The 14,716-nt window shown below is 40.3% G+C and overlaps 2 protein-coding genes across 2 annotated transcripts; both read right to left on the bottom strand.

The window, feature by feature from the left end:
- Positions 1-4,103: 4,103 nt before the first annotated feature.
- On the bottom strand, positions 4,104-4,523 carry LOC104427834 ((+)-cis,cis-nepetalactol synthase NEPS3-like). Its single transcript, XM_010040854.2, has one exon. It carries the CDS (start codon positions 4,521-4,523, stop codon positions 4,104-4,106), a length of 420 nt encoding a protein of 139 aa, XP_010039156.2.
- A 5,117-nt stretch (positions 4,524-9,640) lies between these two features.
- LOC104426334 (ent-kaurenoic acid oxidase 2) lies at positions 9,641-13,429 on the bottom strand. Its single transcript, XM_039304356.1, has 9 exons — positions 12,254-13,429; positions 11,779-12,103; positions 11,511-11,660; positions 10,999-11,250; positions 10,825-10,908; positions 10,668-10,746; positions 10,202-10,308; positions 9,977-10,095; positions 9,641-9,878 (listed from the first exon to the last, which is right to left on the bottom strand). The coding sequence occupies exons 1-9, from the start codon at positions 12,484-12,486 to the stop codon at positions 9,788-9,790; spliced, it is 1,440 nt and encodes a 479-aa protein (XP_039160290.1). The 5' UTR covers positions 12,487-13,429; the 3' UTR covers positions 9,641-9,787.
- Positions 13,430-14,716: the final 1,287 nt, after the last annotated feature.

Below are 14,716 nucleotides of genomic sequence, written 5' to 3'. Positions count from 1 at the left end.
AATTTTCTTGACTTCTAAATTTGATATGAAGGACATGGGAGAACAATGTTATTTTGGGGTGTTAGAATCATAAGAAGTGACAATGGCCTAATGCTTAACTAAAAAATATGGACACTTTGATGTCAAGCCTGTGAGTGCTCCTTATGGTTCTAATACCCAATTAGTGACAAATAAATAAGATAGTGTGGTTTAATCAAAGTGTGATCACACTAATTGGGGTATGATGCATTTGATGATTTATATTCAACCTGATATAGCTTATACTATAAGTAAATTGAGAAGATATACACAACATCTCAATTGTGATAATTGGATTGCCTTGAACATAGTTATGATGTATTTAAGATGAACCATAAAGTATGGCATTTTTTTTTTTTTTTTTTTTTATAAATGATATCTTGTTGTGTTAGAAGGATACAATGATGTTATATGAATTTTGGATTCAGATGAGACCAAATCCACTAGTGGATAAGTGTTTTCCCATGGTGGAGCTATTGTAACTTGGAAGTCAACCAAACAAACAATATTTGCTAAATTTACCATGGAGTCAAAGTTTGTGGCTCTAAAATTGGCTAGCAAATAGGTTGAGTGATTGAGGAACTTTTTAGTGAATATTCCTTTGGGAATGAAACCGACACATTTTGCGAGCAATAGCCATTGCAAAAAATAAGACTTTCAATGGTAAAAATAAACACATTCGATAGAGGTTTGATGTGGTAAAGCAGCTACTTAAAGATGAAAGTATGTCCATCGATTATGTAAAGGTTGATCCTCTGACTAAACCTATGGAAAGAAAATTAATTTATGATACATTGAGGGAAATGGGAGTTAAGCCAGTTGAGAAAAAACAACAATGATAGGAACTTAACCTATATGATTGGCAATTCCAAGAATTTGATTCATATGGATAATAACAAGTCACTTGTGATTCAAGTAATGCATTATTAGAAATTGTTGTCTCTCCTAATGTGAGAATATGGTAAAGTTGCAATAAAAAAAAAAAAAAAAGGGCGAGCAAGCTTAACCCTTAAAATAGGGAGGTGAGGGGTTTAAATCCCCACTTTTTCAAGGGGGGATGGGATGGAGACGCGTAAGTTTCATGAGTAGGTTTCAAAGCTATGAGTGTAGACAAAAAAAAAAAACTCCATAGCCATTATTGGTGGTGTATTAAATTGCAGAATAAGTTTTGATGGAATTTGCCTATTTAAGTGTGCAGTGAGGTAGTTCCTATGAGAATTTTTGGCAAAAATCTCTAAGCACTTATGAATAAACCAAGCACACGCAGAACCTATTAGTGCAAAATCGCGTTGAACAATTAAATTTGTGGGCATGTGATGTGATTGGTAAAAATTATAATTAAAAAAAAAATTGATTCATAGAAGTTTCAAACTTTGCCAATGATTTTGTAAATTATACTTCATTCTTTCTAAACAACTAGTTGATTCATAGCCTAACAACACCGAGATTCACCGTTTGTGCGAGGATCCACCGGAACCGACGCCAGGACCGCCGGTCCGGTCCGGTTCTCGGGTGGATCCATGGAACCGATCTTGACGTGAAATTTTTAGTTTTCAACGTAAAACGGTTGTGAAACAATTTTGGTTTCCGGACCACCGGTTCGGTCCGGTTCCCAATCTCCAAAAATTAAAACAATAATTAATAGACGAATGCTCAACATTAAATAAATAATCAACTACACGGATGCATAATGCTCTAATAGCTCATCATTATTCTACTTTTTCTTTTCAAAGCTTTTTGAAATATGTAGGGGATTGTTGATTATTTCAACCATTATTGAAATATATTTTAGGAATGACTTTGATAGAAATTATGACCGCAATAAAGTCCATAATTATTTTAATGGTTATATTACGGATCCTAAATGGTCATATGATGGCTTTTCAATCATTTTGTAACATTTGATTCTTCATAAACCCTCAATTATTTTATAATGGCTTTATATTGGATTCTTAAGGCTCTCTTTTGTTTGAATATAAAAATAAAACTTAAAAAAGACCATCTTGATATATATGCCGAATTAAAAAAAGAATATGCTTTTTTCTTCAAAAATCTTTCCTTTTGTTTTCTCACCGGATTATACGCATAAAGTTGTTCCTCTTCCTTCTATTATTCTATGCAAAATAGAAAAGGGTCCATTTTATTTTGAGATGACAGCAGCTAAAACTAATCACACTGAGTTTTGCACTCCGAGAAATGAAATTATCCTTAAGAATAGTGCTTGCAAGTCTAAGATAATTTTTTTTTCATCAATTTTTACAACAGCAACATCTCGGCTTGTTTCTTGGATGTCAGATGATGCCCATGCGAGGGCCATGGGCGGCGAAGAGCCGAGCTGTCGCCTCGCGCCGCCAGAGATGATGACCACTTTGCCTTGGAGTTTATTCATTATTGAGTTGTTGCAGGTGGGTTCGGCCATCTCCGGCGGACGACTGACGAGCGTGTGCCAAGAAGATTATTGTTTTTGCTTGGAATTAGTAGGAAGTTTTGTATAGGGCCAAGAGGAAAAAGACAAAACCTGGGGACGTTGAATGGAAATTTTGGGCCCAACTTAGTGCATTCTGGCCGAATTGCAATTCTGATTTGCCCCATTTTCTCGATTAGGGACATCTTATTCTTTTTTCTTTTTAACTTCATTTACAGAAAGCGAATTTTGTTGGGAAATTTCAACCCCGATTTTATGAGTATGGCTGTTGAAATCCTGCTGTTTTCCTCTGGCTATCCTTCAACCTCAAAACTTTGTTGCATTGACTAAGCTTTCTAGTATCCTCTGCACTCAATTCAGCAACTTATTTAGGACTTCTCTTGATCCGACATTTGTGATGATGGACAAAATTAGTTCGATGCAGGGAGAAATATACTAGAAGTGTTAAAAGTTGTGTATGATATTCATTTTAGTATTATTTTTTTCCGGATCACTTAAATGTCACTTAAAAAAAAGATTAATTAAGTGCCAACTCTTGTTTTTTTTTTTTTTTTTTTTGGAAACTCTAGTTTGAATAGCTAGAAATCTAACGTAACAATATTCTAATATTTTTTCTGGCTGACGTGACTCACCGTTATTGTGAGTTGGCAAATATTAACCGAACAATGTCGTTTCCCACATATTTGCCCCCAAATTCAATCTTTCTTCAAACCCCAATCTCAAAATTGATGATTTGGGGAAAACTTTCCCATTATTTTTCAAACCCTAACGTGATAACAGAGGATTTGGTGCTGAAAAACTCTTGATGATGAGAGAACAAGGAGCCCTAATGAAGCTTCGGATGCTGGGAAACGAAAAATATCGAAGAACAGGTTTGCATTAATAGAACAATGATGGCAGAACCGAGGGACACGACAGCGAGGCAAACAACAAAAGGAGAGGAGGAGGAGGAGGAGGACAATCGCCCTTCCGGATGCCCATGGCCGAGAGGTACGAGGTGAGGGAGTCGACGGAGCGAAACTCCCACAATCGCGCTTTTATTTAAAAAAATAAAAAATAAAAATGGAGCTAAAAACTGGAAAACAAACCTCCCTGCCTCACGTTTTCCCCTTTCTGCTAATTTCACCTTCAATATCGCATCCCCACTGAAGCAAAACCCTCATCTAGATATTTAATTTTTTCTTTTTTTTGGTGGGATGGTTGCTTTTTGCTTCAAAAAATTGTGGTTTTTGCTTCCATGGAAGGAGCTTTGTAATACCACTAGAATCGAGAGAGGAGAGAAACGAGAACCATAGTGAAAGAATGAGTTAAGATTTGAAATGACTCCGTATTGCTCTAGGTTACTGTCTAAGTTGGAATTCAGAAAAGACATACAGATATTGAAATTCTATAAAAAAAAATGCCACGTTTTGTGCTTTAAGTCTATTTAAGGAAAAGTAAGCATTATACATAACTTTTGAGATTTTTTGTGTACTTTTTCCATTCGATGCAAGAATGATTGTAGGATGGCCTCGTACTTTCCTATGCTTTAAGGTTGGAAACAAACACAAGAACGAAGGAAAATCAGTCCAAGGAGGGAAATTCCATGAATGAGGACTTCTGTTTGACCCGTAAACAACCGAGGCATTATTTACTTCAACAATCATATGCAGAGGCCATATCACCCATAACACCTTATGCCACGTCCAAGCGTGCTTGCATTGTCCATCTTCATTAGCTGATGTACGTAGCCGAGACGCCCACCTCCATCGATGACCAAGCCATCGGAAGCGAGAAAGACCACGGCATCTGCCACATGCCTCGCCGTCAGCACTCCTCTCATGCACAAGGACGGCTCGAGCAACGCCTCGAGCTCCTCCCCTTTTATTGCATATAACCCGCACAGCAGCAGCTTCCCGACCGTGCTTGGCGACAAACAGTGCATGCGCATGCTGCTTGCCCCGAGTGGCTGGCTCGTCGACCGCACCAGTCCCAGCACTGCATGCTTCGACATGCAGTAGTCGATGCAGTGGTCAGTGCCCATGCTGGCCACCATGCTCGCCGAGCATATTACGCTCCCGCTGCCACCACCGGCCAGCATGTCTCAAGCCGCGTGCTTCATGCTGGCAGCCACGCCTCTGATGTTGACTCCAAAGAGGGGCTCGTAGCCCTTCATGTCAGAGATGAGGACGTCTTGCTTCGACGAACTCACCATGCCCACGTTGCCGAATACTATGTCCAAGGTCCCTCGGGTTCGGACCGTTCACTCTACTGGGGACTTGACTTGGACATGTGTGACCACCACATGCTGGCCGGTTGATTGCATTTGAGACGAAGCTACTGATCTGGGTGTGTGCCTTTCCATGGAAACCCGCCATCAAAGTCGTGCCGACAAGATCGCCATTAGGCCATTCTACGATGAAGATGTGGTGGGGCTCATAAGACAAACTTGTTCACTGATGGGAAGCTTGATGGAAGGCCATCAAAAGGTGACCGTGGACATTCATTCTCCGCGACCTTACTTGATTATTGAAGTGGGGGGAAAGCTTAGTTCAAACCCACTGTGGCCATGAAATAACGCGGCATTGTCAAGTAACCCATGCACTTGCACCACAGTGATCCACAACAGATGGACAGAATTACTCTGTTTTTCTCAGGTCTTTTAACTTGTGATTTCTATCTGACTACTAGGTTATTTGCAATTAAACGTACAGATCATTCAAAATCCTAAGGGCTAAGATACTCCCTGAAACTTGTTCCGAATGCAGATAGAAGTGAGATTATATCAGACAGGCAAGAATAAACTTAAGGAAAAAACCACTCTAATCGAATACTTTTACAAATAAATAAAGATTATTACTTCTGTCTTTTCATGTTTATAGACTTGTCAGGGTGGCGAAGAATCTTGAAGTACCAAAGAAAGGTGAACATTTCACCGAAGAAAGGTTATTCCATGTGTAATCTTCAATCCAGCGTAAGAACATTTTTGTTCGATTGGTAATGCATGGCGAATTTCATTCCACCGCCACAACCACCCGCTGAGAAGTGGAACAAGCGCCAGAATCGAATCTAACCACACTCCTATTGGTACACTATACATCAATCTGTACCGACTTACTAACTCTTTCTAGATTATTGGCAATTCTTATTCGATTTAACACTCGTCTCACATTGCTTTCGGGATGGATTCTATTCTATTGATGATATAACTCGGATTGGTTGTCCGCTGAAAGCAACTGCACGGTTTTTTTCCCAACTATTAAGTTGCAGTTAAATTGCTCATAGGCAGGGAGTGTTGCATATCATCGTCCATTATCTAGGGGCGGTTGAGAACTTGAGAGAGCTTTTGTAGTTTACTGTCTAGCACAGGAATCTTTTTGCAATGAAAAGATTTGGGACTCCCGTTCGCATCCTATAGATTGGTTAATAAGTTTTCATAATGCAAAAATTTATCTCACATTAAAACGATTTGTGGACTCTCGTTCGAAGGACATCCTATAGATTGGTTAATAATTTTTCATAATGCAAAAATTTATCTCACATTGAGAACGTGATTTAAGTGCCTCGACGGCATCTTGCGTCTATGGATTCTAATAACTATTGAAGTTTTTGTTTGGGTTATTCTATATTGATTGTGGAATGGGCTGATAGTCAGTGTTAAAAAAATATATTTTGGATGTGTGCGTTACGGAAGCATGGTTTTTGTATTAGTTATAATTTTTGGTTAGTGGCGTGTGTGCAAGTGTATGGTGTAGTTTATGGATGATGGACAAGGGATAGACTTTAGGATAATTTTTGTCAAAAGGACAAGACAAAAATCATGCATCTCTCACACTTTGTCATCATTTAAAAAGGATGAGACCTCTTGGAAATCTTCCACATGGGGTATTTCTTGCATCTTTTCATTTACTCAAATGGATAAATTGAGATGCATAAACGTTTCATTAGATCTTTCTTTCTAACTTTCTGCTTCTCTTTCTCCTTCCTTCTCCTCTTGCTTCTTTTGCCTTTTGTTCCGATTCTTCTGTGGATTAAAGCAGTTTCTTCATCTTCATCCTCGAATTTTTGACCTCTGTATTTTTCTATTCTTTGAGGGAGAAAACTTCAACTCCTCAGCCACTTTTAGTTTTGGAAGTTGATTTCGGCCGAAGGCAGCAATTTTTTTGTGAAATGACTTCCATATTTTCATTTTCCCATGACTAGGATAATTAAAAGACAAGGAACATGGGATATGGGAAATAGTTTCATTAGTTGAAGGAAATAATTTGATAGAGATAATCATGGTGGAGGGTTTTCCCACACAAGGTGGACCTCTCACACGGTGGAGGTATTTCCCTCATACTCAAATGATCAACTTCCAAGCCTATTTATAGGCGTGAATCACCGCCATCCTTCACCGACATTGAGTACAAAAAACTAATATAAAATTACAGCTGGCTTCTTGTCTTCTCTTGTTGCGACTTCTTCCGCATCTTCTGGTGGCTTCTCCATTTTTTTCTGTATTTTCTATTCTTTACAACTCTCAGCCACTTTTGTTGACTTTTCTTCCAATATTTTCATGCACAAATTTCCCATGCCGTAGAGCTTATTCTCTTGAAAACCCCAGCAACTACTATAATATTATTTTAATGTGTGCCCCTTCCTTTTCTTGATCAGTGATTCTTCAAGTTCTTCACGTGTCTTCAAGTTCATTCTCCATTAAGCTAGTAGCTTCTAGATTTTATTGAAAATGGATCACCAATTTTCAACAGTCAGTTTATAGGTATAGAAGAAAGTCTCACGTTTTAAGCTAACTTTTGAGATGAGAAATGCCCAAGACCATTTAGCACCGTATAGTATTTCTGTACTTGCTACGTAAACTCCACTACTCGGATTTGGTCTCGTATATATTCCTGCTGAGCAAGGGTCTCTAAGGCCCTTTTTTCTTCTTCAACTATATCCCATTGTATATATCAAAATAGAAACTAATTTTCAAATCACTTCCTTTTCCTATCATGCTATTGCTTCTGTCTTCCAACCATTCATTTTTGTATGCAAAAAGATAAGCAGGGAAGCGAGTGAAGATGCCTAAGTCTCATCTTTGAGTTGTAGTTTTTTAGGGTAAGAGAGACCAAAGAATTTCATGTTCTCGAGTTTCATTAAATAGACTCATTACTATTAATGGTGTTGTGGATAAAATTAACATATTCGTTCTATTATTTTCCCTGTGAAATCCAGTTTGGCTGTTTCTTTAATTGCGATTGATTTGGCCAATTATAGAAGTTTCGGTTGTGTGTGCTCAGACTCAACACCTCAGTTGCCAAAAGAATGAGAAAACTAATCGTCCGTAGCATATTAGCATCAATATGCAGTATTGCCAGTCTCAACTACTTTGCAGACCATAGTTTCTGATAGAAAATACAGACTACGAATCCCAATATAGAGCGGTTGGTTTTATTCCTGTATAGACAATTACTAATTGCGATATTAAGCGCTAATGTACTTTTTTTCGATGGGATATCTGATTTCCATGCGACAAACTGGATCCAGCGTATAGAGGATCGGAAAATGACTCGATTATTGATTGTAGGATCCGCACGTACTTTCCCCTGCTTTAAGGTTCATTTCTTCGTAATATACAAAGTACTTAAGGTTGGACACAAAAGAAAGAAGGAAGGAAGAATCAGTCGTCCTCCACATTCAAGGAGGGAAGCTCCACGAACTCACTTAATGAAACTACTGTTCGGCCCATCATAAACTTGAGGCATATGACTTCAACGATCACAAGCAGAGGCTGTATGATCCAAATCATTTATTGTACATCAAACAATTTGAGTTTGATGGGGTGCCACATCCAAATGTGCGTGGATTGTCGATTTCTATCAAAAGAAACCCAATCTTGATTTGATTCTTTTTTGAAAGTGTTTAAAGCGCCTGCATGGATCATGCTTTGCTCTAACGACGGTCACCATCGACCACTGAGTTATGGCCGGTGATGAACTGGGGGATTCATTGGAGGAGAAAAAGACCCTGGCGTCCACCACATGCCTCGCCATCAGCACTCCTCTCATGCATGAGGACGGCTCGCGAACATTGCCTCCACTGCATCCTTCCCCATCCCGAACACCCCCCATAGCAGTAGCTCCTAACTGCGCTTGGGGACACATGATTCACTCGTACACTACTCACACCGAGCTGCTTGCTCGCCGACCGCACCAATAGCAGCATCGCATGCTTTGACATGCAGAAGTCGATGTAGCGGTCCACACCCATGCTGGCCATGATGCTTGCCGTGCAAATTATGCTCCTGCCACCACTGGCCACCATGGCCTAGGCCGCGTACTTCAGGCTCACTGCCACACCCCCAACGTTGACTATGAAGAGGCGTTCGTAGCCCTTCATGTCGAAATCGAGGGTGTCTTGCTTTGACGAGCTCATCACACCAGCGTTGCCGAACATTATGTCCAAGTGCCCTCGGGATCAGACCGTGGTCTCTACTAGGGACTTGACCTGCTCGTCGTCCGTGATGTCGCAACAGATGTATATGCAACGCTTGGGGCTGATACTAGGCTTTTTCCTTCTCATCCTGGACATCAGCGATCACAACGTAGGCCCCGTGATGAGCGAATTGGTGGGCCATCTCCTCGCCAATGCCGCTCGCTCTGCTGGTGATGATGGCGACTTTGCCCTAGAGGTTTCTCTCTGGAGATGAGTGATCAGCCATAGTTCTCTAACTGGAAGCACTCAAATATGAAGTTAATCATTCTCGTTGAGTTTGCTTGGCATACACCGAAAATCTAAGACAAGCGAACCCATCTGCATCTAAATATAAAGCTCTAACTTCCGAGAGTTGTTCAAAGTTCGAATGACTCTTCAGGTGCTTAGCAAGAGTAGCTATGGCACCGCCCATTTGTTGAATTAATTAATTTATCCTGAATTTCCCTCAATTAGGGTTCTTGGTTCTATATATGTGGATCGAATGATGCAAGAGAATCCCGGATTGCCGCACTCCCATGTAGTTGTTTTGGCTGGTCTTTTGTGAGCAGCGGTTGACAAGCATATTCGTTTTGGAGGCTTTTGTTGCGTTGCTCCTGTCCTTTTTCACTCCAACCGTAATGTTGTAAGGTGTATCTACTTAATCGCAATTTCTATTACTGGTGAATATATAATTAGACAAAACATTGAGGACTTAAGGGAATCGAGCTCCGTGCATTTTCACACATCACGAAATTATAGCTCTTCGAAGTGGAAGTTGGACTTTCAAATTATTTCTTTCCACAATACTTTGGTTGAAACAAAATAAGATAAAAGCATACAAATGATGAGAACAACATGACTCAATTATTCAAGCCTAGCGCAGTTTTGAGTTGTAGTCAGGATCAGTCCTCATAGCTTGCTGAAACTAACTTCGACTCTATCAGCTGGTGCAGGGTGTGGAAGAAAGACGAAACCAGCATCCGAGTTGAGCAATTCCCACCTGATAATTCAATTGCCAAACATTTTTGTAAATTATATGTTCAATGAATTGGGATTTCTCCTAAATTCAGTCAGTAAAAGCTTCATTCTTCCTCTTACTTGTATCCTACAGATAAATGATGAAGCAAAATCGCCAGTTGAATCCTCGCTAGCATGTTTCCTGCGCAGATTCTTGATCCTCCGCCAAACACTTGGTATGCACCTGACTTCACAGATTCCTGAAGAACACGACTGAGTATTACACAGGTTTGCCCGAAAGAGAGAAAAGAAGGAAAAAGGAAAGTGAATGCGTTGACCATGAACATAATTGATATCGAGCCTTACATTCCACCTATCAGGATTAAAGCACATGGGGTCATCAAAGTTTTCTGGATTCGTGTGGAGGTATCGGAGCCACAGAATCACTTTCCATCCTTTTGGTATCCTATAACCTGCACAAGTTTTTGGAGATCGTTACTGCAAAATTCTATCTTTAATTGCTGTGAAATGGACTCAGCAGTCAGCACCAAATTATGTATTGCTAGTCACAAAAGTTCTTGTTAAAATAATGTATCTAAGTCGGTACAAAGTTATGCACTAGTTGCAGAGAAAATCTGTGTTATAAAAAGGCAGTCTTGATAAAACAACAACTTGAAGATCTATGCCGTGGTAGAGCTGCGGGCTGTAACGCATAAGCTAATAATATATATCTGCAAGACTTGGATAATTTCGAACCTTTGTAATCGACATCCTTAGGGCTGTAACGTATAAGCTAATAATATATATCTGCAAGACTTGGATAATTTCGAACCTTTGTAATCGACGTCCTTAGTGGCTAATCTGAATATAAAAGCTGCAACGTTGGCCATTCTTATTGTCTCCTCCACCACCTGTGTGTCACTAATTGTCAGCTTCAAAAATTTGCGGTCAAATGCCGCTCAAACTCTGAAATTCTCCTATCATTTTACCTGGTTAGTATATTTCATGCTCGAGATGTCTTCACTTGTGATGAACTCACCCTTCTTGTTCTGGCTGATGGTCATGTTCTCTTCCTGCCATTCAATTCAAGATTCACAAGTTGCAATGAAACAGTGGATAAGATTCTGATAACTAAGCTTTACAAAAATGGACGAAGTCGGTACCCGGAGTTTCTTCAGAACATTGGGATACTTAGCAAGATAGTAAATAGCCCACATCGATGCAAGTGTAGTGGACTCATAACCGCCGACCACAAGGGCAATGATGTTGTCTAGCACTTCTTGGTCAGATAGTTTGTTGCCTTCCTCATCTTTGATTTGCTTTATCCCGTCCAAAAGATCGGTGATAGTTTCTTCGCTTCGGCTTTTTCTCTTCTCTATCTCTACTCTAAAAATTGCCTCGACCTTCTTCCGGCACTGCAATATCGGATTGGGCAAATATTTCAGATCATTTGGGGTTTTAAATGGGCAGCTTGGCTAAAAACTAGGACAATTTAACCCCACAACGATAATTTTGCACTCTCTTCAGTGTTGTATTTAACTTGTTGGATAAGAATATAACTTCAAACTCGCACGCAGAGCAAGAGTAATTGTGCCAGCTAATGAGAACTCAAGTTGTCATCATTCGCTGACTTATCAGATTAGAAAAAAGATTAAATGTTCCAATTCGATTCAACCTGCCGAGCGTGGTGATACGCAGTTCCAGGGAAATTGAGCGGCTGAGCTCTCATCCCTTTAACCATATCATGAAGTAACTGCTCGATCTTATGCAATTGCGGCCCTGGCTCAAAGCTCACAAACAGTTTCCCAATGTTCTCAAAGGTAACCTGCAATCAAACAAGAAATACAATATTTAATAACTCCGAATAAAACCTTGAGGATGATCTGAAGGGCAAAATTTAATCATGTGAACTAGGAACTCGTGATGTTGAGCATGGACTACACCTTCTTAGTTTCATGGTAAGCGAAGATTCTGCCTTTTTGGGCCCACAACTCAAGGGCACTGACCAAACGAGGCTGTACCAAAGCAGCTATTTGGCGAAGAGCATCAGGTCGGTTAATGGCATTCAAGACAAAGCTCCTGAGCCTGGCATGTGCCTTTCCGTTAACCATCACTACAGAGGTGGCACCCATAAGCTCAGCATTTGGCCATTCCAGGATGAATGCATCGTCAGCTCGGAAAACAAACTTGTTCACTGATGGGAAGCATGTTATGATGCAAGGCGATCCGAAGAGGTAAGTCCTGTACAGTCCTACTCCATCACCGTACCTGAAACATGTACAGAGACATTAGTAGTAACTGGAGACAAGCACTGCTCTATCTCTTGGTTTCATGTTTCTTATTATTTTAAACACAATGCTGCATAAGTTCATGTAACCAGTTTTCAGCCTGAAATTCAATGGCAAATGGCAATCTTACTTTTGTCTTTTAGAGTTTATGAACTCGTCTGGTCGGCGAAGAATCTTGAAGTACCAGAGGAAGGTGAAGAGTTCTCCGAAGAGGGGAAACCCCATGTTTCCTGGCGGCAACTTCACACCGGCAACAGAACATCTTCGCTCGACCGGCAATGCATACCAAATCTCATTCCACCACCACAACAACCAACCTAGAACTGGAATGAGCCCCAGAATCCAACTGAGCCACACTTCCATTGGTGCACTCTCCCTCAATCAAAATCGTACTTGCTTGGGGTTTCTTGAAAACTTGCTCACACTTCTTAATTTATACCAAACAGATGTAACCTGCCTTCGATAAACACAACATAGTCACACAATTGCTTTAGGGTTTGATTGATTCGATTGAGATTATTCCCTTTTATTCGTTTGCTAATAGACAAGCCATGTCACTCACTCCACTGAAAGCAACAAAATTTTTTTGGCTGTGTCAGCTTCGTGTTCAATGGCAGATTTCTTTTTCTTTAACAAGTACAGCAATTAAGAGCAAATTATGTACTTGTACGTCGTGGCTAAGTTATGGAAATGATCCTTGATATCCAGGAAATGTATGAGAGAGCTTTGTGAACCTAGGCACAGGAATCTTTTCTAGCAAATAATGATTTGGGACTCCACATTTGATCTGGCAAATTCTATTCTCTTTTCATTACCTCTAAAACGGATGGTGGGCTTCACTGTTCATGTAGCAATCCTGCTACTTGGTCATGACTCATGAGTTACACAACACCAAGACCCCATACAAGGTCATGAGCTGCACAACACCACCAATTCCTGCCCAGAGACTTATACATATCGAGGGAAAGTTTACTTTCAATAGCAGAGCATTCAAGTGAACGACCCTGCGCAGCCTTTTTATCCTCGAAAGCATCACATCAATACTAGCTACATGCGAAGAGTCACTTAAACAACAAATTAGGATTCCAGGTAGGGGAAATCGGCCCAAGAAAGTTTGAATAAAAGCTGAGGAAGAGATTTCCCTTTATAAGACTTGATGGTCCAGGTAATCTCACTATCCCAGTCACCAGGACCTCTCAAAATCGGATGAAGACGTGACACAACTATTTGACCCGAGAAGACATAGGACAGTCATAAAAAAGATAATGATTCCTGTCTTCAATAGCTGAGTTACAGAGAAAGAAGTAGGTGAGATCCGCATATTCCACTTGAGCAACCTATCCTCAGTGGCTTATTGCCACACGTTTACTTTTGGGATTGATTGATTCTATTGAGACCATTCCTTTGATCCGTCGTTGCTAATAGACAAGCCATATCACTCCCCACTGAAAGCAACATAGGCTTTTTGGCTGTTATGTGCTTACCCATCTTGGGATGAGAGGGCTTTTTGGACCTTAGCATAGAAATCTTATCCTTCGAATCTTCCTTATTTGTTGTATCTATAACCTGGGAAAGATTATCAAAAAAAATTCTAAACCTATTGTAATTATACCAATTCAGTTATAAATTTATTTTTTTGTTCAACTGAGTCTTAAACCTTTTGCAATTGTGTTAGTTTAGTCCTTTCGACCAAAATTGACGGGCACAATTTTTACCATAATTTTTTTAATAATATTTTATTTTTGAATTTTTTTGAATTTTTTCTCCTTTTGTTTTCCTCCTCCCTCCTTCCTTTGGCTCCAGCGACCGGCCGAGGGGAGGGTCAGGTGGTCGCCGGACTAAGGTGGGCTGAGCGAGCTCACCTCGCCGTCGTTGGGCGAGGGCAAGCTCGACCGGCCATTGGCGGGACAAGCGCCCGAAAAACGGTGAGGGCTCGCCTCACTAGACTAATGACAGCAAGGCCCCCTCACCCAATGACGGTGAGGTGAGTCCTCCCTAGATTCGGTGGGGCTCGCCTTGCCAAACCTAGTGATGGTGAAGGCCCCCTCGCTAGTGGTTGGGGGAGCTCACCCTCATTCAGCGATGGTGAGGCGAGTCCTCGCCTAGCGATGGCATGACGGGGAGGCAAGCTCGCTTGACCGCCTTAGTCCGACGACCTACTAGCCCTCCCCTTTGGTCGGTCGCTGAAGCCAAAGGAAGGAGGGAGGAGAAAAAGAGAGAAAGAAAAAAAGGATAAAAAAGGATAAAAAATAATAAAATAATTCAAAAAATAAAAATATTATTAGAAAAATTGTCGCGGTGTCGCCGATCAATTTTAGTCGGAAGGATTAAACTGACATAATTGTAAAATGTTTATGACTTAACTGGCCAAAAAATAAAGTTTAGAATTGAATTGGTAAAATCATAATAAGTTTATGACTTTTTTGGTAATTGTCCTGACAACCTTGCCATCCGTGTCACACCTCTCTCTGCCCCAATTCTCGTTTCTTATTCCTTCAAATTTTATCTTACGGTTAATTTTTAATCAACAAAATTTCCATCATAAAACAATGGTGTGTTTTTTCGATATGTCAAAAACAATAAAGGCAAATAG

This window comes from Eucalyptus grandis, chromosome 11 (assembly GCF_016545825.1).
Source record: "Eucalyptus grandis isolate ANBG69807.140 chromosome 11, ASM1654582v1, whole genome shotgun sequence".
Lineage (NCBI taxonomy): Eukaryota > Viridiplantae > Streptophyta > Magnoliopsida > Myrtales > Myrtaceae > Eucalyptus > Eucalyptus grandis.
This window is presented reverse-complemented; position numbering and strand designations above follow the sequence as displayed.